Source organism: Polyodon spathula, chromosome 2 (assembly GCF_017654505.1).
Source record: "Polyodon spathula isolate WHYD16114869_AA chromosome 2, ASM1765450v1, whole genome shotgun sequence".
Classification (NCBI taxonomy): Eukaryota; Metazoa; Chordata; class Actinopteri; order Acipenseriformes; family Polyodontidae; genus Polyodon; species Polyodon spathula.
The window spans coordinates 22478255-22503179 of NC_054535.1; the positions used below are offsets into that span (position 1 = coordinate 22478255).

Sequence of the window (24925 nt, forward strand, 5' to 3'; positions counted from 1 at the left end):
CTCAAGGGTCAAACCTGTGGGCTATATCCTATGATACATTATACATTTTGTAAAATATGTAAAGCTCTTCACAGCAATTTCAGGAGCACCTACACATAAACCTAATCCTAACCGCACCACATATGCTGCTCAAAGTGTGGATCTGGGAACATTTAGTATGGTACTGGACGAATCAACAACCTGTGAGCACTACACAGAGCAAAGGCAACAAAACAGAAATAATCAACTCAGACATACCTATACTGTAAAAGCTTTGGCTCAAATGGACAAATATTAAATGTAACAAATATATGTATGCAGCAAATGTATGCTGTTTTATGGCACAACTCAAATTTGTATATGTAGGAGGACATGTCTTGACCACGTCTTAAGTACATGAGTGAAAATGCACATTTACTGCACATTTGGATTGAATCACCACCTTGGTCCTGAACAGAATCTTAAAAAAGAAAATGCTTAGTGAGGAATTCTACTACTAACAGCTGGGTACAACTAAGATCTCCGGTTCAGGCTTTGTAACAGGCCTTGCTCAAACAGCTGCTGTTTTTACACTGCATCAATTTAAATGAACAAAGGAGCTGAGTAAGAACTGGTGGTTTGATTCAATTATATTTCTGTTAGGTGTTTGATAAACTTTGTTATAATATGACAACAGTAGTCTGGACCAGAGTATCCAAGATATAATAGTGCATCAGATAAATAACCCAACTGTATCAGTTAAACATATAACAATTACTAAGATTATATCTATTTTTCAATCTGATTCCAGATTGAATGTATGATGCTGTCTTTTAGAGTGACGTGATTTTGGGTGATGTGAAATTACTGCTGTCTGTTTCTGGTCATCTTGCCAGGACACTCTTGTAAATGAGGCTTTGGTCTCTATGGGTTTATTTCTGGTTAAAGAATAAATAACTAAAAATAATAATAATAAAGCACTATGGGTCAGGTCAGTGTAGGAGGAAATTGTGATTGTAATTGTTATAAATGAGTAAAACGCAAGTAATGTGCATAAATTGTTTGTTACTATTAAAAAAAAATAGTTTTATTTTTCTTTAACAAAAAATGTGTACATTGCAATTTGGTGAAACTAAAACCTTTTAAATCTGGTTTTATGTAAGGTTATTAAACTGTGTACAACATAAACTTCTCATGGTGTAGCTTTGAAGAAATCTAGGAATAGTTAAGGAATAGGTTTAGCAGGGGGACTAGAAAAAAAAAAAAAAGGAACCAAACTAAAAACAAAATCAATTTCTGAATCAGAAATAATGCATACGGTTTTACTGAATTTGTGATCCAAGATGTTCCTGATAAAAAAAAAAAAAAGCACGTTTTATTTTAAAGGGTTTATAGCTAATTGTACAGCTGTACTTGAATAAGACCAAAAATTAAGTAACAGTGGAAACATTTTACTGGGATATACATGGGACTCAAAAGCAAAACGAGTCCAATGCCAAAGCTTAAAAGGGACAATCGAAAGTCTTTCCTTTGGTGCTAATGACTTCTCAGTGCCACTTGATTATTAAGTACTGTACCTCCATGCTTTTTGTGTTCAATGCTAAGTCCAGGGGTTTACACTATACCAGTGCACGGTCTGGAACATCAGTCCCCTCTAGAAAGAGGCGTTATTGAGAGCTCTGCCATCCACACAGAACAAGCAATCTGTCACGGCCTGGCTCTGCCAATGTCTTCCTTCCACACACAAGCTTGTGTAGGCAATGCAGTTTCCCCCTCTGCCTCTGGCTAGCACAGACTTCATTAATCTCCATTAGAAAACAGAAGTTACTTAATGTCTTGCTGCCGCTCCTGTGACACCCCGCATTGGGCCCTCTGGCAGGCTCTGTGCCGACTACTGATGGCATGTTTATATTATCACAACAGCCGCCTCTTATTTTATTTTCATTAGACAATGACAGACGTGGCAGACTCAATAATACTGAGTGTCTTTAAAGTAATGATGCCCAGTTCATTGCCAAATCGCTCTGCTTTCTTTCCAAGGCGGCAGCCAGCCATCGATGCTGCTGAGAGAATGCTTCTGCCTAACCTGCAAACAAAAGGTACTGTGTGACCCTGTGGAGACGGAAATTAAATAAAACAATACCGGCCTTCTGTATGACAGACACAACTCTGGATCAAGGGCCCAGGGGCTGATCCCCTATAATTGTGTCTGGACAAACTTATGGGTATAAAGGATGGAGAGTTTAATCTGGGATAGCTACAAAAGCAATAGATAAATACATAAATACATATTTAATTTAAGTAAATGAGTGCAAGAGTTATCTGTCCAGTTAGACTGGAGAATGGCCTGTTGTGTATTTACTGTACATTGGAATTTGGCATGTATATAAAAAAAAAACAGTCCTGTTTTTATACAATTACATGGATAACAAAGCCACACATTTTAGTATTTCTTAATTCATTATGTCAGAGAATGACTCTACCGCACTGTATGCTTTAGAAAGGAAATTATTTTGTTTGATTATTATACCAACAATATAGGTGTTGTAATTACTATGGGAAGAAAGTGATTATATTTAAGCAGTAAAACCTCTTAAGTGCTACCATATAGACCAGGTTAACTACTAAGGTAATTACTAATAAATAGGGGTTTATTGAGATTAGAAATTGCTAAACAGTGCCTTTATTGTAATATAATTAAGAGATTATACATATAACATACTATATATATAATATAATATATATATTATATATATATTTGCTATCCTTACTATATGGAAAACGAAAGGAAGGAACTAACCACCTTCTTTCCTTCTGATTGGTGGAAGACATATCTAATTATATTATTAATTATTATTCATATATTATATTATTATTGCTATTATTATTATTATTATAGATATATATATGTAATATAATATATATTATTATTATTATTATTATTATTATTATTTATTTATTATTATTATTATTATTATTATTATTATTATCTATAATTTAATTCCATAATATATGTCTTTGTCTGCCTAGATTAAGAAGTGTTGTAGGAATTTGTACCTGGGTGTTTAGTACCCCCTTTTTATTTTTGAACATACAAATGTACACTGTTGTTGACATACAGTACAGACATGAATACAGACATCCAATAAACTTAAAACAATTCACCAAGTACCTCTTGCAGTAGTCTCCAGTTAGTCAAAGACAAGGTTAACAAAGGGGCGATGACTCTTTCAAAGAAGGGTGTCAAAATGTGAGTTCTTTCCTCTTCCCACACTTACCACAGGGAAGTGAGAATCGGATTCCTGTCAGGTTAAGTGCCAGCAATCAGAGCGTTATGCTTTAACATCACTGAAAGCAAACCCAATCAATACTGTAATATAGTGACTCCCAGTTATCATTATAATCTCTTAACGGAGAGCAGTGCTGCACTGCAGGGGGAAAGTCAGAGCGGAATTAACCTCTGAAAGCGCTGTGGATTCAATAGTACACACAGTAGCACCATTTTCAAAGGGCAGGCCTATCAAAAAAGGTTGTTGTTTGTCCCTTTTAATTTATAAATACAGGCATATAAAAAAATTAACCCTTTACTGTCCTCGGTATGTTTCCTGAGAGCTAGTGTAAACAGAGAACAAAAGCAGCAAATGGAGCAGGAGAAAAAGATAGCAGAGATGACGGAAGAAGACAGCTGCTACATTTGGTTTCACGTACCCATTCTGGGACATTATATAATCTCTGGGAATACCCATGAGTATTAGTGAGGGAATAAGAGTGTCACTTAAACTCAGGTCTCACTACTAGCGGAGGTTGTGAGACGCTTCGTGGAGCAGCACCTTTTGTTTGTAGTTTCATTTCCAGTGTTTATTTTCTCTTTTACTTTCACCATTTGTTTTGTACTTTATTTGCCAGCACATGTGTGTGCTAAAAGAACTGTATGTTTCTTCACCCTTGCTAAACACTCGGACTGCCTCAAAAGTTACCAATGATGGTATTCAAGCCACGGCAAAAGACTGCCCCCTTGTGTATCAAATAAATCAGTGCGCTGAAGTGGCGTTTCAAATAAACCTTCCGACTCCCGTGTCTCAGTGAATCACCCACACCCTCTCACACATGGTGTAAGGAACTGGGATTCACTAGCCTTGCTAAAACACGGCATTGCTAAACAAGAGTGAGCAGAATGGACGCTACCCAGTTTTCCATGATGAACCTCCTGAGCCAAACGCTGACGATGGCAGTGCAGGGAGGGGCGGGGTCTGCTGGCCAGGACAGGAGAATGCAGCGGCCAACAATGATGACAGCAGCGGACCCTCCAAATGCCTACTTGGACGTCTCCAAAGCTATGGTGATAGCAGGCCAATGGCCCAGGTGCAGTGGGCTAGCTACCTCCTGCTGCAGTTAACGGGGGAGGCACAGGCTGCAGCAAGAACCCTGTCCCCCTGCAGCCATGATGGATTACCCCACTCTCAAGGCGTCCATCCTAAATCGAGTGGGGGCCATGACGGATGGATACCCACACTCTCTCGCAGTGTCCCTAAGCCTTACAATAGAAACTCACAGCTGCCCATTATCCTATTCTTAGGGCTCGGGCTGGAACAAGATGTCAAATCTAGAAAATAAAATTGTCTAATTAAAATGTGGATTAATGCAGCACTTTAAGGAATCAGTTATCTAGCACTTCCCGTCGGCTATGGCACCTACTCACTTAAACTGTCTTTATTCTGCTGATTCTGTTACAACTTTATAAAAATAAATGTAAGTAATGATACTTATATACAGTATCTTACCTGCAATGTTGTGACTGGCAGTGTTAAAAACACCAGTGTAGGATTCTCAATCATTAAGTTAATTTCTCAGTTTTCTGACAAGTTGATTGCATTTAGGTGACAGCAAATATGAGGCCATCTGGATATTGATATTCCATGATGTCTGGGAATGCTTTTGGGGGGTGTTTTTACTGATTTGTCAAGTTGTATACAGCATGTCAAGGCTTAATTAAAACCACTGCAGCTTAAACAGGATTTTTTACACCATCTACAGCTTGAAAAACACTCAATTACAGAGTATCAGGTAAAAGTCATGGCTAATACTGCCATTTGTGTTTTTTTTTTTTATTTTTATCCTTGTTTGGACCATAGATGCTTTTGGAAAATCTTCAGATGGTGTCATTCTGTATTGAAGTGGAATGAGTTTGAAAGCTGCTGGTAACAATAGGAAAGCGGCATCTTCAGGCTTAACATACTAACTTCTCCCAGTCAGCGATGGCAGCCCTCATGGCCAGCCAGAAAAGATAGATTTTTTACTCCCATCATTTTTCAGACCCTCAATTACTGGAGTAGAAGCTCTCATCCGCCCCCATTCCAACACCAAAGGGGCCGGATCAGCTGACCTCAGCAAACGAACCCTCCGACAGGTCCCTTAACAATGATGAATCGCTCCCTCTCCGGCCCCTGACTACAATCAGCCACCAAAAAGTGAAATTCTTCTTTTGGCCTAAGCCTATATCTATTATATCTATATAATATATTATATATCTAATAGAGAGAGAGAGAGAGAGAGGAGAGAGAGAGAGAGAGAGAGAGAGAGAGAGAGAGAGAGAGAGAGAGAGAGAGAGAGAGACACACACACACACACACACACACAACACACACACGTGTCAACTAAACTCCAGGTTATGTTTCAATAGTCCAAACAAATTCCACTCTAAAGCAATCACAGGCCTGTCAAATTTAATAAACGGTCATCGAGGAAGCCTCATACAAACCTCATACGTATTTTCTGGGGTTTACTAAGAATGCATTTCTTATCAAATCACATCAAAGGCAAACTGAATGTGTATAAACCTTAAATAGCAATTCCAAAAACTGTACCTTTTGTACTGATACCTGATTAAACATGTGAAAATTGGCCTTACTTTGCATTGTCTATGTGGTATGGAATGGTAAAAGCATTGCAAAGTATAGTAAAGCCCATGAAAATACGGTTAATCTTGATAAAAGCTAGAGGTACGGTACTCTCTACTCTGTGAGTAGGTGGGGCTGACAGAGTTGAAAGGTCACAATCATGATTTGAATGAAATGAGGAAGGCTGTTCAGTCCTGCCACGTAGGGTTCTCCAGACAATCTTAAAGCAGCTCAAAGCCTGGTAGAGGCATATTTATAGAAAAATTATACTAACTCTATACAGACACAACAGAACCCATAAGCAGTTAAAATGATTGTTAACACCTTAACCCTCCTCTTCAAGATGTTAAAGCATCCTAGAACTCAACCCAACTGTGTTATACCGCTTTAACTAGGTGGGGAAACTCATGGGACCATAACTAGTAAACTTAATACAGTTCAAACACTACAGCTTGTACAGGGAAGCTGGGTGGCTCAGCAGATTGGCAACAGTCCACCCCTTGGCCATGTGTCTAGCTGTAGCTGTAAGTCCCCTCGAACTATGTAATGCATTTTGATGGGTTTCAGCTTAGCGTCTCGTGAATAGCTGGCCATCTGACAAATGCATTCTCATAAATGGGGCAAACTGGCACCTTTCCAGACAGTCTGTAGACACAGGCTGCTCCCTCCAGGGCAGGCTTGAGGCACATTGGCGAGTATGTGTGTGTGGTGGGACTGAGTGTATGCTGGGTGGATTGGGGCGGAGTTGATGCCATAAACAAGGCAGTGTTTGGTGCCATCAATCCAGCACTTCTCATAAAAAAACTTGCAAATTTACAATAGATGCCTTCTTCATTGTTGAGAATGTTGACAGCCATTTTAAACATTGTCTCTGCCATAGCAGTTTTCATTGATATTTTATTTAACCGCAATTTTGTTTCAATTCCAGAAAGGAATATAACTCTTTGCTATGTTTTGCAACTGTGGTCCAGTGTAATCTACCCACTGACTTGGACCCATTATCTCTACACTCTACCCCATCTTAACTAAGAAATACAAGCTGCATACACTGTATCTGTGTCTTACTGTTACACAAGTAAGACAAAAAAGGGGATATAAGTCAGCATTGTTTTGTATTTTTTGTACCTTTTCAATACAAACGAAATCAGGTTCCTTGTGCATTTACTTTTTATTTTGTTAGCTTTATTTATTTTTTTAATAATGAAAATCTGATAAGAATACATTTGTCTACCACAAGAAAAAGCATAAGTGGCCAAACAATGTATTTTCACTATTAGTATCAATTTACAAATAAACAGCTTTTTAGGTCGATGGATCTTAGATGTCAGATTTTGATAAATGGGTTCAATTTGGCAGCTGTTTTAAACTGTCAGTCCCCATCTCATTGTATCCCCTCCTACAGCAGCTTTCTGCCCAAAGGAATTACATTCACTTAGGCGGCACAGTTTTTAGGGGAAAATAATCTTTTCATACTAACTAGGCATCAAAGGGCTGTGGGCAAAACGTCAAAGATTTTGTTGGTACCCGCTGTGTGTGTGTGTGTGTGTGTGTGTGTGTGTGTGTGTGTGTGTGTGTTGTATTGTTTGTGTCCACAGAATATACTTTTTGTCCTACAAACTGCACAGTTAACCAGACAAAAACAACTACAAAAATGTTAAAAGAAAAAGAATAGTAAAAAATATATGCAAATACATACTGAACATGTGAAGCTAGGGCAGCTAGGTCAAGATATCACTGAGTGTCACAACAAACAGTACTGTAAGCAGGGACTCCACCTGGAGCATGCCCAGTATGGACGAGTGAGGCTCCTGCTTGTTTACCTGGTTGTCGCACGTGGTTCAGTGTAGAATTGGCTTTAGGCAGGTGAATATGCGGTTGAGTTTTGAATTTCTCTGTATTAGCTCATGTCCACTACATGTTTATAACAAATTAACTCGATTAAGAATGGATTCTCACCCATCATAACCTAAGTGTAGGTGGTGTCATGAGCAGTGTTGTTTCATACACCATTACGGATTCTGACTCCTGTTGGTGAGATGAGGTTAAAAGCTATATAACCACGCTCTTTTACCTTGTGGTTAAGATGCTTGCTTGCAGTTAGCCTCCTCACTGGTTTGTGTTCAGCCTCTCATTGATTGGCTTAAGCTAATCGCTGAGTTTAAAAAGGGAAGACTGTAGCAGGCAATCCACAGTGCGTAAGATACTTGCGATGTGCGATGTTGCTTGTTTCCCTCCCAGCCTCTGCTCTGCTACAAATGCACACGTTTATCGCTCCTCTTAGTCTTACCTTAGGTAGCCTCTCTGGATCTCCTGGATGTCTGGGAATCACCTTTTGTAATCGCTGGAATCCATAGTCAATAGTAGGTTCATTCAATGCTGAAAAACAGAAGAAATACATTGAAGATTTCAAACAATAAATAACTGTGCTGTGTGTGGTTTTAAAGTGAAGAGTGTGGGATACTGACGGTTTAGGAATTAGATCATTCAAGAAAAGTAAATGGGGTTTGTGTTAGGAGAGAATGGTCTTGTGTTGGAATTCAGCCTCCTGACAACAGATGGTATTCGCACTTCCTGACTGGAACGACAGGAGGAGTTGGCAAACGAGGAGGGAAAAACCTGTGTGTGTTTTATACTTTCAGCGTAGTCTGAGGATTACTGAATATGCTAACCAATCAATTGCAGGTGGGGCTGCTGGAAACTGGGATTGGCTGTATTTACTCTATTACCACTTGTTTCTCCTCACCACCCAATCCCTACCCAGGGATTTTGAACTACAATATCTGGACTATGTTGCTTTATTTCATTTCTACCATTCACAGGGTTAATGGTAATCCTCATAAAAGTTCACCACAGTAAATTTGCTCAGTAATTTTGTAGTTTTTAAATGCCATTCCCTAGGTTATTTGCAAGGTTTTCGGTTTTTTAGTCTGATTTTAATATGCTCTCTGCATACCTCTCTGAGCTTTAAAATGCTTACCTATGCTTTATCTTGGTTTTAAGAAGCTGTTTTACACTTTACTATGGGGGACTTTTATAAGGGAAGATATTTAAGACTCAGGTTTGCTCGATGTGCATATCCTGAAAAAAATATATTCCCAGAACATCTTTTTCATGGAAGTATCTGAAAGCAATTGGGGTTATAGGGCTGTTTTTGGTTTACACAAAATGATGACAGATAACAGAATTATATCATGCCAAAGATAAGGTATATCTCAAAATAGACAAAGAGACTAAATAAAAAGTTAAAAACACAGTTCGAAGATGTTCTTTTCACCAAAAGATAGTACGATACTAGATTTTTACATGTTAAGTTCACCTAAAACACCCAGACCAATTTTAACCAACTTTTACCTTTATGTACTGATTTTATACCAATGTGGCACCCTACTACTAATGAGCCACGGTTGTGTAACCATTGCATTGCTGATGGAGAGCTGCTTTGCCAAATTAAGATTCATTGCAATACCAGACTCCTATACGTACATATACACCTATATATGAAATTGTTATTTTGTATTAAGGTGAAAATGTACTTGTATGAAAAAAAAAAGTTTCAATCTTAATAATTCTAGTTTTTACAGTCCCAGGACACACCTTAACATATTTTGCAGCATTGTCTCTTTCCCTCTAATGTCATGTACCCATTTCTCCCCCAGTACACCTTCCACAAGTCAAACCCTCCTTCACCAAATGTAGACAGGCCAAAGGTTAAATCCTGATATCATTGCAACTTCAGCTGCACATCTGAGTGCCTGCTCCCCTTCCTCACAATTATTCTATAAGCCTCTTTCCCTTTATTAACTGTGCGGTGAGACCTTTAGTGTGACACCTTAAAGGCGCCCAACAGTATCACTTTCAGAAATTGTTTCAGACTAATTTGATTCCATTTTCTTCCTCCCCTTTATTTCCATTCCCCTGAACACACTGCAAATAGCAAGCCTCCAATTTCCATTTTCTTTATGCAAAAAAAAAAAAAAAAAAACGAAAACGTGTTAAAGAATTTTTTCCATAATCAAGCCCATTAATCATGAAAGGCTGTCAAAATTGACTTTGGGGACAATTTGTCAGCCGGCTTGCCCACTCTGCTTTTGTCACATGCGCCTCTTGTATTTTATAAGGATGATTGACACTCCAAATACCGGCAAGTAGAATAGCTAGTTTACGCTAATATGCATAACTGCCGGTTTCATGAATAAGAATAAGACCACACCGGCAAATCTGCCTTTTGAAAGCAGACGGCTGCATTTCTCTACGGCAAATAGATGTTATTACTGCTATAACAATATTTGTTTTCTTTCCCGAAATTTGCCTTCAAGCTGCTAAATCAAATTTGTTTAAGCTCATTTGTACAGAGGAGAAGAAAGGGGTTTTGAGTCTCCTTGTGTTTTCCAAGTGTGTCCCTGCGTCTTGTAAAACGCTCCTGTACAATGGAGAGGGGCCTCGTAGGTTAACTGTTTTGAAACAGAGTTCAGTGGGAGGCAGTCCTGGCTGTTTCCATGCCCACTAGCCTCATTAAGCCTCCTGGAGCACTTTATCACCAACCCATCATGAAGGTTCATGGGGCTTAAAGTTGTGGTCTAAAAGTGATGACTGGGCAACCAGAGGGAACAGGGTTTGTTTTCTCCACCCCCCAGCTTCTGAGAGAGATAAAGGGAGTAATCACCATCAACGGTTATCCTTTCAGAACAATTCAAACACCTTGTAATCTTATCACACCAAAGGAGTGCTGTCCTGATCCATTGTTGCTCTACTTACTTTGTTTATAGTGTTTAGAAAACAAGAACCTCAATCTGTGCAACATTAAATTGTGCTGAATTGCGCAGAGATTTCTTGATGTGGATAAATGGGCTCATTCAAGACCATCAAAACAGATAAGAACTTGCCATACATCACAAAAAGCAACTGTGATGCAGTAGGGTTAAAAACCACATCACAATAAATGAAAGAAAAGCCTGTGAATCAACCCACTGTGCCACTTAACCCCAATTCTGCACAATTCTAAGAGGCAGTGCAAGAGTTAACTCCCTATTGCTACTCAGAGCAGGGCCGCTGATTACTGAACAGTGTTCAACTACTTCCCAGTTGAATAATTTCATAATTTTATGAAATGAAAGAGAGAAACAAAAAACAAAGAGACAGTTGCCAGACAGCATATGCTTTTATTTTAATAAACCTCGCTACAGGGTGTGTTCACAGTCATTTTGAAAATTGCTGCAGCAGGCTTTTGCTTTAAATGAAACCCATTACTTTACCTTATTAAAATCCGCCTGAACCCTGACCCTGGCTACTGATTGGCTGACGGCAGTCTAGTTGCGCACCAATCAATACGTACTTTCCTCCTAAAGAGCCCGGGTAATTGGAAAATGGGAGTGTACGGCTGAACCCTGACCCCGATGCATTACACAGCTGATATGAAGATAGATAGCCTGATTTAGTGTAAACATATGCTCCAATTCCAGCCATCAACGCCACTTTCTCCATCGTAATTTGTATTGATTTTCGTCCATCTTTGCATTCTGCTGAACGTGTGATTAGATGGAGGAAGATAATGTAGTTCATTTGGAGTGTGTGTGCGTGAGTGGATGTGTATTTTTTTTTCTCTGCCAAGGCAATTACACAGGCTCCTTGGGTATACTTCAATGGATAGTGTCATTGGCAAGTGTAATTTGTATCAGTACACTAAGGAAGAATACAACTACAGGAGGGCTCAGAAAAAATAAACCACAACAACAGGTTGCATCAAAAGCTTACTGATGTGCATGAGTTTATTAACAAAAAAAAAAAAAAAAAAATATGACAAAATGATTAAAGTCAAAGACATATTATCAGACAACAGTTGCCTATTTTACTGAACAACTAAGCCACCTTCCCTTATAAAGTGACCTGTGTACAAAGCAACTATACTGACAAACACAACTACAGTTAGCCACTGGTATAGCCAGGAAAACACACAGCAGCCCTTTGAAATCCTGAATGTAACAGCGATAAAGCAAACCAAAGCATGTCTAGTCAAGCGCTCACATCTTTCATTGGTTTTGGTCACGTCCTCCCTGGCTCAAGGATGTGTGAGGCTACAGTTTCTAAATTCTAAACATCCTCACTCTACATCATATTTTTGTATTTATTAATAGTCAACTTCACGTTCCTTGAGACAGGGAGAAATATAGAAAGTTTTACCAGGGTCATTTTTACTGTATGTACCCCTGAAAATGCAGCATTAACAACTTATAAGTCAGAGAACAGCTGACATGGTTTAAGTCTTGTCAACTCTGCAAATGGAGCCTGGTTCTTTGATAACAGCAAGCAGCAGGTTAGTTTTTGAGTCTGTAAATAGGGGCTGAAGGAAAGTATAAAGAAATCTATTTCGCCTGTGGTTTTGTGAACACCCTGTGTAATAGTATTCCATGTTACTGGCAAAAAGTTGCCTGAGTACAAAGATACATGCATTAAAATTATAATATATCTATATATATATTATATATATATATATATATATATATATATATATATATATATATATATATATATAATCATGCATCCAGTGTTTATGTGTGATTTGTGACATGGTTGGGTCTGGCAGTCGTGCTAGTCATGCATCCAGTGTTATATCTATTAATTACATTAAACGTCTTTTTTTAAAAATGTTTTTAAATGTTTGCTTTTAAATGTGAGAAATGCAGTACATATGTATTTACAGTACATGTAACAGCAGATGTGGGGACATAGGATTCTATTCACAAAATGCTTTAAGGTTTTTTGTTAAAAATTGTTTTTGTAAAACCCACTTTATTATTTTACGGTTCATAAAACCTTCACCAGCTATTTAGATAGGATTAATTCTCATTTTTCAAAGCGTGTTTAACCTAGGAGAATGTTTACAAACAGTCCTTATAAAAACATTCCCTAAAACAGTTTTATGAATCCAGCTCATTATTGTGACATGATAAAATCATAGCTGAGTGTGGTAGAACACAGCAAAGGCACTGTGAAACGTTGGTAAAGCACAGGTAGGCAAGGTAAATCATAGTTAGTTATGACAAAGCATGTGTTGTGTGATACAGTGCATTTAAGGACTCTGTCCCATCAGTGAGATGAGATGAGGTTAAATCATATCTCATGCCCAGCCTCCGTCCTGTTACACATGGTACATACTAACAGCTTTAAGAGCGCTAAAGAATACTAGCTTAGACTGGAGACAGTGAAATACAAGTCAGTGCTGGATGCGAAACCATGTCCAACTGCAGTAACCAATATGTTTTCAAACATTAAGGATGTAAAGTAATTTGTTGTTATGAGTTTAGAGGGTTCTGGTTGTAAAGCACCTCCATGGGAAATCTCTCTTTCCCTGTTTCTCTAACCCATGCCCCAAGCCTCACATGGAAACATATAGCAGCATTTATTGCCTTGCTTACGATGGTATGAAAGCACAGGGAAAAAGGGACCCCTGGGTCCCAGCTTTGAAACAAGTCCAAAAGGCTAATTTTGTGCAAGAGTAACTACAGTAACAGTGTTAAACTAGTTTGAGTTGTTTCTTGCTATTTTTATATGGTTAAAATGTATTTATTCCTCTGTAAATATTTCAATCTTTTTATTTCAAATATGGGGAGCACAGCAAACCAAAGCTGTTAAGGACCATCTTTGAAAAGGAGATCCAAAATATTTTTTTAATCTGAAATATCTTTCAAAAAGAAAATTGATTTTTTTCTTTTTTTTTTTTTTTTTTAATAATTCTCATCAAGTGCAAAAAAAAAAAAAAAAAAAAAAAACACAAGTGGTGTTGATCACAAAGAAATTTCTGTCTGATGAGTCTCATTAAAAAAATATAAAAAAAGAACCAGTGCACTTTGTCTCAGCCCGAGCAGTCTGTCAATCACAGTTTAAAGTTCATGAAATTTCTATGAGCATTGATTTTGGGGGGAGCATGATTGATTGGGCTCCTGCTTTGAAATGTTTAATTTTCCTGAGTGTGTTACTAGAGCAAAAAATTGAGAGCACAAAGGCTGGATCGATACATTTCACTTATTTCTCTTGGGTTGGGGTTGGGGTTGGGGTTGTGTGTGTGCGTGTGTGTGTGTGTGTAAGTACCATGGCAGAGAGAGCACATCTACTACGAAGTCTAATGAAGAGCAATTGTAAATGTATTGATTTTGATGAAATGTATTACTAATAAATGAACAAGCTGTTTGGTCAAAATCAGGAAAGATATTTCAGATTCAAAAAATACTTTGAATCATTAACAGTGACTCCTCTTTTAGTGGCACTGGTGTGACAGCCAGTATCTCTGTGTGGCGGGGCCTGACTATTTACTGTATGTTAAACATCGAGGGGTGGCCTGGAAAAACATGATAACCCACTGTTACATTTTCTTTAGATAATCTGTCCTGTTCTCTTATATATTAAAAACAAACAAACAAACCAAAAAAAAAATATCTACCACATGTTTATATTTTTCAGAAAACCTTTTTTTTTTTTTTTTTAATTTATATTACTGTTAGAAAAACGAGGTGAATTAGAAATTGAGGTTTGTCCATTTTTATTTATTTATTTGCATGGGCACCTCTCAGTTTTAATTCCTAGTATCTACTTTACTTAACGCAAAGAATGTTTTAAAAAATATTTATTTTGACAGATATGTTCTTTAACACTGTTCCATTAATTTATATATATATTTTTCCATAATGAATATGTATTTATTTCAAAACACAAAGTTCTTCTGTGTTTATTTTTATTCATTTTGCATATTACAATATCAAGGAAACTAAAAAGAAAACAATTTTTGATCTGACATACACAACAAATTATCATTAAACTACAGAGAAGCACAATTGAGTTCTAAAATTGTTTTATGTTGATTAATTTCCGACAATCGTAATATGTCTAGAGTGATTGTCAGCACAGTTGAATCTTTCAACTTAATGATTATTCCTGTTGTACTGAAGTATTCTTAGCTCTAATAAACACTAGGAATATTATTTCTGATCACCCTTTTATTCTACTGAAGATCTTTTGAGTCTTTGCTTATAATTTTAACAACACAGCTGGCAGGTTTTTGTTTTACAGTTTACTCTGGGGTGTCCCTGTTTGTTTAAAATGTTGACTAATTTTGTTTTGTTACCAAGATAACAGTGACCTTTAACCCCTAGGCATCTTAAAGTACCTTTCCTTGGATTCCTGGGGACAGAAAATATCCACACACTGTGGAACAGATGCACACTGTGATAGCAGTCCCCTTGTAGTTTGCCTTTAGCTGTCCAAACAATGGTTGCTCCTGCTTTGAATAAAGGCATCTGTCAGTGTGGTGTGTTCTATTACACGCGATCGGCTGCTGCACGCAGTGCTCCCTCTGCGAGATCATCAGCTGGAGCACGTGCCCTAGATTTGTCACTCAGCTTAATCAAGATTCACCACATACAATTAACTGAGAAATAAATAACATGAATGACTGCATTACACAACCCAACACAAATGATGAGGGTCCTAATCAAGGGATTATATGATCCCGCGACGAGCGACGAGTGACGAGTGAAAGCAGCAAAGACAACAGTAAATCACTTTCAATCCATTCCAGGGAGAATAAATAGCAGTGTGCACTAGCAGAATATTACTGCCTGAATAAATAGCAGCAGGCACTGGCAGAATATTACTGTCTTAATAAATATCAAGGCACACTACCAGAATATTACTGTCTTAATAAATATCAGGGGACACTGCTAGAATATTACTGTCTAAATAGCGACTCGAAAGTTTGTCAGTGATGAACTGGGGCATGGGGTTTAAGGTGCAGGCTGGTTCATATTTTCTAAAACCCCTTCTTTATAAAAACCTTTCAAAGGTTTTTATTCTATTGTTTGAAAGAAAAGCACCTGTGGAAATTACAACTCTAGTGATAAACACAGCAGGAATGTCACCTTAGGTACTTTAAGTATTGTTAGGTTGCTTATTTTTAATTCATGACTTGAAAGGAAATGGTGCATTTTTTATCTTTTGAAAATGTGAAGTAATTCATATCACCTGTTTGGGCTTTACACTTGTATTGACCAGTCTGGATGTGAATTAGCAGGAATTTCAGAAATCCAGTTGCCAAGACTGGAGTTAACCTCTGTCTAGAGTTACTGGGATGTTGTGGTTTGAATAAAACCACAGGTATGTTATTTTGTCTGCATTTTAGTTTTTCAATAATGCTACTGAAAGGTCCTGGAGTTTTGCATTGAATCGGTTAACCTCTCTGTCTGTCCAGAATCATACAACAGCAATACAATTCTGTTTTTTCTCCTTTAGTCCTTGTGTTGAACTGTCACTAAACTACGATTGAACTGCACTGCGATTCCTGGTGGCAACTGTGGCTTTTTTTTTTTTATTTGCGAGGGGAGGGGAGGGGAGGGGAGGGGAAGGGAGGGGGGAAACACTAAGAATCTGACCTCCCTACAATTCTTGCAAATTTCGGGTGGCAGGCGAGCTCTCGCGGGAAGACTATGGGAGCTGACAGACATTAAAGAACTGAAACACAGTGCGGCGCAACAAGTGAAGGACTTGTCTGCACCTTGGAAGCAGCTAGAAGTAGTAATTGTATTAGATTTTTATTGTTTTTGATATAGATTATTTATTTTTAATATAACATTGAGGGCAAATTAAGGATATTGCTTGTTTGTGGCTGTTTGCAATTGTTTATGCACTGGACTTTATCTACCTATATAAGTATTGTAACTCAGTACTCACTATGGCTACAACTTGGATATTGCTGGGGATTATGCTGTTTTGTAGTACACATACTCCTCAGATTGAACATCCCTCCTCCTTGGCCTTTTATTTATATAGTACCATTGTGCTATGTTTTTTCTAGTACTAATCAGTTTGACAATATAAGTCAAATGAATATAAAAGTACAGATTGCAAACTACAAAACTTTTTTGTTTTGATATCTAGGGGTGGGGGTGGGGGGGCAGCTCTGTACATAAAGAACGATTTAAAGTAGAATTAAAGGTAGTTGATTCTGTTAACAAGGGCTACGAAATTCCTGGTATGCATTTACATTTGCCTAACACTCAGTCTTTACTGATAGCAGGTTGTTATAGACCTCCATCTGTCTCTGAATCTCTTGTTAATGACATTTGTCTCGGACTCACAGCTATCTCAGAAAAAAGTGAATTGATATTTATGGGAGATTTAAATTATGACTGGCTACCGACACAATAACATTTAAAAAAAAAAAGTAAGCTCTACATAAATGATAAAATAAACAACTCGTCTGAATTTAAAAGACCTGACTAAATCTTCTTTAATTGATTTATGTTTTACAAATTTTCCTCACAAGTACAAGGTGGCAGGAACATTCTGTAATCCTTTTAGTGATCATAAACAATTTACTGTATTAGAGACATACATATTCCTAAATCAAAAGCTCTTTTTAAAAGAAATTATATAGAAAAAAAATAAATCATGTTTTTTATCTTCTCTGACACAAATAGACTGAACATTAATCTCACTTATTCCTGATATTAATATTGCATGGAAATGAATTTAGCAGTTATAAACATCCATGCGCCACTAAAAAAATGGCATATAAAAATATATGACTACCCATGGTTCACTACCGAAATAGCAAGCTCTTTAGAAGTTAGGAATTGTTGTTGGGCTAGAGCACGTAAAACTAAACATAATCATGATTGGCAACAGTTTCGTCAGGAGAAACAAATGCGCAAAGTGAATTAGGAAAGTTAAATCTCAAAACTTGTGAAAACTATACAAGGTGCTGCTGTTTCAGCAGTCCTCCCTCAGCAGGTGGCATTTAATGGCTGTAATTATATTGAGAGTAAGGATAGTGTTGATTGTTTAATAAACATTTTATTCAGGTTAGTCAAGCATTTGATAACTTTGCAAGAAAGATGCCACTAGACGCTGCTAGAACTATCGCTAAACCTGCTTCTGACTCAAAACAACAGCAAAAAAAAAAAAAAAAAAAAAAAAAGAATCTAACTGTTGAATTCTACTTTCACACTATAAAAATATCAGAAGTAAACAAATTACTACTGAACCTTGATAAATCAGCTGGCCCGGACAGACTGGAGCCATTCTTTTTTAAATTAGCAGCTGGGATTATCACTCAACCATTAACTGATCTGTTATCTGATCTTTCTCTTATTTCTAATTTAATTCCATCAGATTGGAAGTCAGCATATGTTGTCTCTGTTTATAAGGGGGAATACACAAACCTTAACAACTATAGACCAATATCTGTACTTTCACCTATTGCTAAAATATTTGAGTGCCTTGCAAATTAGCAATTATAGTACTTTTTAGAGGAGAATAATATCTTATCAGAAATCCAATCCGGATTTTGGCCAAAACATGCTGTTCTTAAAGTGATTAATGATACATCGACAACCTTGGATGCTGCTAAATTTGTTGGTGCTTTCCTCTTGGATTTGTCCAAAGGATTTGATTCCTTAGACTATTTAATACTAAGCAAAAAACTACTCCTTCTGGGATTAATAGAGCAGTGGATTGGTTTTAAGAAATATTTAATAGATCGAACACAAGCTCTTAAAGCTGATGGTATTACTTCCAATTTGGAACCTCAGATTACGAGGGATCTCAGGGTTCTGTTATTGGCCCAGTCCTTTTTACTCTCTATATTAATGACCTAGGAACTAACCTGGATAATAGTAATAGTAACATGATTCTCTATGCTGATGATTCTATTCTATATTCGGCAGGGCACTCCATACAGGAGATCGAAAGGGATCTGCAGACTATATTTGACATCATACAAAAAAAAACTAAAAAAAACCTATCATGATAGATTGTTACTTAATGTATCGAAGACACAAGCTAATGTTATTCTGTTCTAATAGCGTGCAGAATAAAAATCCATCTTGGAATATTGTTACACTGAAAAGTGAGATAATAAAGACATTTCCTTATTATAAATACTTATGCATATGGATTGATGAGCATCTTACATTTAATCATCATATTGACAAACTGATTTCAAAGGGAAGACCTAAATTAGGATTTGTTTTTAGAAATAGGAAGATCTTTTCTCAGTCTAGCAGATCAAAATTGATGACTACTACTATTCTCCATGTTCTTGATTACAGCGATTACATTTACCAGTTCACTTCTACTCAGTCTTTGCATGAACTAGATGTATTTTACAACTCACGCTGCAGATTTGTATTTGAATGTTCCACCTTGACTCATCATTGCAACATGCACGTAAAATTAGGCTGGCTTTCACTTACAGACCAATAGCTTTATCAGTGGTACTATTTTGTGTTTAAGTTTCTCAAAAGATTCGTGCCTTGTCATTTAACTGCTCTGGTTAATAGGTATGACACCAACTATAATCTGTGTTCCTGTGATTCTGCCAGCCTGGTCATTCCAAGGGTTGCACATGTTTGGGTAAAATGTCCTTTGCCTATTGGCTTCCAAAATCTTTTTAAACCATGATTTTATCTCTCTTAACTGTGATATAAGGAGTACATTTGATAGCCTTTTTTAAAAATGTTTTAAAAATGATCTCTGTAAATTGTTTAGGGCTTCATGTAAATGTTTTGATCCTGATTAAGGATCCATATATGTTCGGATGAACGTCCATTTCTTATGACTCCTACAATGATTAGGACCGTACCACACATGATATTGTGTTATTTTATTGGATATGTTTGTTGACAGGACACCCTTGTAAAAGAGATCTAGGTCTCATTGAGTTAAATTCCTGTATAAATAAATACATTTAAAAAAAAATTTCCCGATCTGCAGATCCTCTGTCATATTCACTGTATTTAAACATTCATTAAAAAAAAAAAAAAACTTTGGAAGCCTTAATGATGTGGGTGTAAGGAGTGAACACAGTCCTGAATCATGAACGCTACTGTATCAAAATGGTTTTAAAAGGTAGCAAGTACACTTTAATAATAATAATAATAATAATAATAATAATAATAATAATAATAATAATAATAATAATAATAGCAAATTGCCTGCCCAGTCTCTGATTTTATCTGGCTGGATCTGGGGTTGTAATATAAGGATCAACGTGGCTACAAGGGATCGATGCTGGCTGAATTATTGCAGCACTCTGCCTCTGATTCCCTGAGAGACGTGTTTTCCCAGGAAAGTCAATACCTCCCGGCTCCTCTCATTAATGTGCCCATAAATTTGAGCAACAGGGACACACGAGTGAGGGAGCAGAGAGAGACCGAGCCCTGCTGGGGAAGGGGTCAGGCTCATATCAGAATCGAGTGTATTTAATGCATTAAGAGAGAGGTTTATAATACAAACTATGTGGTCGCCTGATTATTTAGTTCTACGCAATGCACTGCATGTATGCATATTGCTTCTGAAAGTACTCATTATGGGTTTGGAAGCTCAATGCAATAATATATTGGATGATACACCCATGGATTAAAACAATTCACATGGCTTTTTTAAATTTAAAAGAAAGTCTTAACAAAACAAATCCTTACATTTTTTATCACAATGTTGTTGTTTTTAACCATGTTAAACTGTTCTCCATCTGACCTTCCTTCTATATGACTGGAGTCTACACTCAACACTAGAGTCCCAGTCTTCCTTAGAAAAGACGGATTTCACAAAGCGATACCATTCTGTCATCGCTGCATCAGTATATCTGCAAGGGGGGCAGAACCCTGATCATCTGAAGATTGTCAGAACAAAACTTGTATTTGTAACTTGCAAGTGTTCAGTTACAAATAATTCATAAAGTGTACTAAGAATAAAATCAATCCCCATTTTACATATATATATATATATATATATATATATATATATATATATATATATATATATATATATATATATATATATATATATATATAAAACAAATTAATGCACTTACCCATCACATGCAATTTCTGACTCTGTCACCAGTTTTCTGATACAAAGCCCATCTCTTCAATGTTACAATTTATCTGAATATCCGTCATAGTCCACATTTAAAAAAAAATAATAATAAAGTAATTCTCTCTAATGCTAAATCAGTATATTGCGTAGTTACACAATGTTTCCTCCATTACTACCTGAATGCAGCCAAAACAAAGCGAACAAGACCAGCTAGGGTAATGTAACAGTTAATCATTAAACAGTTTTAGATACTGTGATATATATATATATATATATATATATATATATATATATATATATATATATATATATATATATATATATATATATATATATATATATATATATCTATATTGTTGCTTTTGTGCATTTTCATTTGCAACTGAACTGTGACATTAGGGTCTTATCGAGCACTATATTCTGCAATTTTGAATAATGACTTTAGATACTGTTTTAATTATGGAAACTGTTTTTTTTTTTTTTTTTTTTTTCAGTCTTTTGGTTTTGCTAAATTGCATTGCATTTTACATTTTACGCAGTTCTGTGCATGTGTAACATTTAGATTTTATTTTGTTGTTGGGTCGTTAATGGGAAATTTTATATACTGCTACAATATGTACTGGGTTTAAAAGTATGTACTGTATTGCAGTTAACTTGTAGTCTCTTTAGTTTCGACAAGGGATATTTTCAGAATTATATCATTCTGAATTAAAATACTTATTCTGTTGAAAACATAGTACTGTACCAACAAAACCAATACAGTACATCTAAATGGAAGCCTACTTATTTTAAAACACTTTCCTTTCAGATATGTATTTTTGACATTGTACTTTTTTTGTATTCCCTGAAAAACAGACAAGGGTTGGAACGGACCAAAATGAAATAATCATATTTGCACCACATGTGTTTAACCATCACTGAAGTAAAAATTGTACAGGTTCAGATATGTGAGTGCTGACTAATAATAATAATAATAATAATAAATAATAATAATAATAATAATAATAATAATAATAATAATAATAATGTATTTAATTAAATAAAAATACTGGCCAAAATTAATTAAGTGATAAAAATTAATATCTGCTTCCTAGTACTTTTTTATAAACACACTGGGATAATAATCTTCAAATTATAAAACAAACATTTGTGCTCATCTAATTTAAGATATTCAAATTAAAGAAATGTACAGCAAGATAACCACATTCCCCATGTGACAGATAATCTGAGAATTCATTATTGCGTTACATATAAACAGCTTGTATTGAACAATCACCTGGAGTTTTACTTGCAGAACCTTCCACTTAACTCCCACCACTTCATATCCCTCAGTCTGAATCCTACTGAATGTCCTAAAGAGCCACGGTCCTCTTCCAAGGACTTGTGTTACTTATTTCTGTGTTCAAAATGTTGTACCATGAGAAAACATTGCAGATACAACATCTTGCTTCCAAAGATGTCCCAGGGGTCGCCGTAGAAAGCAACACAGACAGACATTAAGATTCATAATGCCATTTGGGCTGACAGGAATACTTGCTGCTTACACAATTACACCCGATGTAATTAGAGAATCCAATCAATTCAAATAACAGGCACTTTAATAAAAACACCACAGCCACATTTTCAACATGCACACTCACAGTGCCATAGATACTGCAGGAAATTGTCCAAAGCCCTTTATGGCTGGCTTCAAATGCTATTTTCTTTTGACCATAAGAAAACGTAAGAACAACAGAAAGCTATTTGGCCTATCAATATGCATCTGGTTCTTTGCAGCTGATTGATCTCAAAATGTTTTCAAGTTGGGACTTTAAGAGTGAAAATAAGTTAGGTAACTCATTCAATTCTCCCAGCACTCTGTATGAAGAAATGTCTCATACTCTCTGTGGGAAGCAGTGTCTCATATTCTGTGTGTGAAGCAGTCTCATACTCTCTGTGAAGAAGTGTCTCATACTCTGTGAAGAAGTGTCTCACACTCTCTGTGTGAAGAAGTGTCTCCAACTCTCTGTGGGAAGCAGTGTCTCATACTCTGTGTGTGAAGCAGTGTCTCATATTCTGTGTGTGAAGCAGTCTCATACTCTCTGTGAAGAAGTGTCTCATACTCTGTGTGAAGCAGTGTCTCATACTCTCTGTGTGAAGCAGTGTCTCATATTCTGTGTGTGAAGCAGTCTCATACTCTCTGTGAAGAAGTGTCTCATACTCTGTGAAGAAGTGTCTCATACTCTGTGTGAAGAAGTGTCTCATACTCTGTGAAGAAGCGTCTCATACTCTGTGTGAAGAAATGTCTCATACTCTGTGTGAAGAAGTGTCTCATACTCTGTGAAGAAGTGTCTCATACTCTGTGTGAAGAAGTGTCTCATACTCTATCTGTGAAGAAGTGTCTCACACTCTCTGTGTGAAGAAGTGTCTCCTACTCTCTGTGGGAAGCAGTATCTCATACTCTGTGTGTGAAGCAGTCTCATACTCTGTGAAGAAGTGTCTCATACTATGTGTGAAGCAGTGTCTCATATTCTCAGTGTGAAGCAGTGTCTCATATTCTCAGTGTGAAGAAGTGTCTAATACTCTGTGTAACGAAGTGTGTCATACTCTCTGTGTGAAGAAGTGCGTCATACTCTCTGTCCTACTGTAAGTCTATCTCCATTTATTTTCCGACTTTGTCCTCTGGTCCTGGTTTCTGTTCTGCGCTTGTGTCTTTTATTTATGTTTACCATCACTGAGATTCATTCAGAAATCCTGTTATTGAGTTATTATTTTTCTTTGTATCTGTCTTTCCCTGGCTTTGAGCTGCCAAGCTCTAAACATACTTTCTCATTCCTTTCAAATCATGTGACTGCCACCTTGGCTCCTCCTACCCTACATAAATAGAGAGGCTGGATAGGTGGTAAAGTTGAGAGACAATTTTGTCAAATGAAATGAGGACGTCTGTGCAGTCCCAGGCAGGTTGACCTCAGAACCTCACAGACAGGTAAAGACTGATAGAGAAACAATGCTAATAACATTACTAGATTGCCAGAACCCAGAGCCACTCAACACAATTGCAAACATCCTAAAAAGTCATTGTGAACAGGCTGGCTGTAGGGGTGACGTAAGGCCAAAAAGAATAACACAAGCAGGCAGTACTGGGGTTGAAACTGAGAAGCAATGGCTGTGCTCAGTGTTTTAATGCAACAAATAAAAGATTTACACAAAAACAGCACATGGCACTGGACGCCAAATAAAATAGACGAACAAAACGACAAAACAGTGGACGAATAGACAAACAAGTACAGTGCTGGTGCTTCCAGCATGTTGTAGCAATTATTACTTTCTTACTTTTTATTCTCCTCTCCTCACCCGTTCTCCACTCCTGAACACACAACCCCGAGTGAATGAAAACATGCAGCTTTTATGCAGCTGTATCGAAACTCGATTTGCTAATCAATCACTCAACTGGAGTCGCGGTACAACTGCACGTGAATTAATAAAGTGCAATTCCCCGTGCTCACATATTACTACATTTTACCTGCTCGTGAAGTGCTGTGCAATCCTTGTGCCTAAATACAAATATACATTTTAAACCACTCGTGTGACACAGACCCATTTATAGCCCGTGTACCAATGACTATACACCAACATTAACACACTACAAACACCATAAAACACAAATAAATAGCACTGGGGCAGGGCACTGGGCACAGTCATGAAAAGGTAAAAGTAAATACAATATATTTGAAGAAAATTGCTCTTATACTAAATATTGCTATTATATGCCAACTGATACTAATGCATACAAATGATCTGTAATGGAATATCACAAACTGTATTTTTTTTTATTGTTTGCATGAATATGTATGAATAGCTGTTGATTCGTATATAACCTCAGTCATACATTGAGTATGCTAATTACAATTGGGAAGGAACCGACAAAGAATGTGCCTGCCATTAGTGTTGAATAACCTTAAAACCTCTGTATTCTAATTGTGGGGCTGTGCTGTACCTACAGGGATATGGAGTGAAGGATTGTAATTCATGATGATATTGAGTGGATTCCTAACAGTTGCACATGGACATCTCAACACAGTTAACTATATAATTATTTTGTTTCTGCTTCTAACAAATTTAAAAAGTGTTACTCTTCTCTCCAATCACAATGCTTTGAGAAAGAAAATTATTTTTTGTTTCACTGGAAACCAATATAATTAGGTTTGGAAGCCACTGGACCCCGG

General features: G+C 36.8%; 1 protein-coding gene across 9 annotated transcripts in view; it reads right to left on the reverse strand.

Annotated features, from left to right (window-relative positions):
• LOC121294161 (transcription factor COE3-like) overlaps positions 1-24925 on the reverse strand; it is a 137101-nt gene that overhangs the window by 12460 nt on the left and 99716 nt on the right. For all 9 annotated transcript variants that reach the window (XM_041217815.1, XM_041217814.1, XM_041217806.1 and 6 more), the window contains one exon: positions 8143-8231. In XM_041217815.1, the coding sequence (XP_041073749.1) occupies positions 8143-8231 (89 nt within the window). The remainder of the gene's footprint in view (positions 1-8142; positions 8232-24925) is intronic.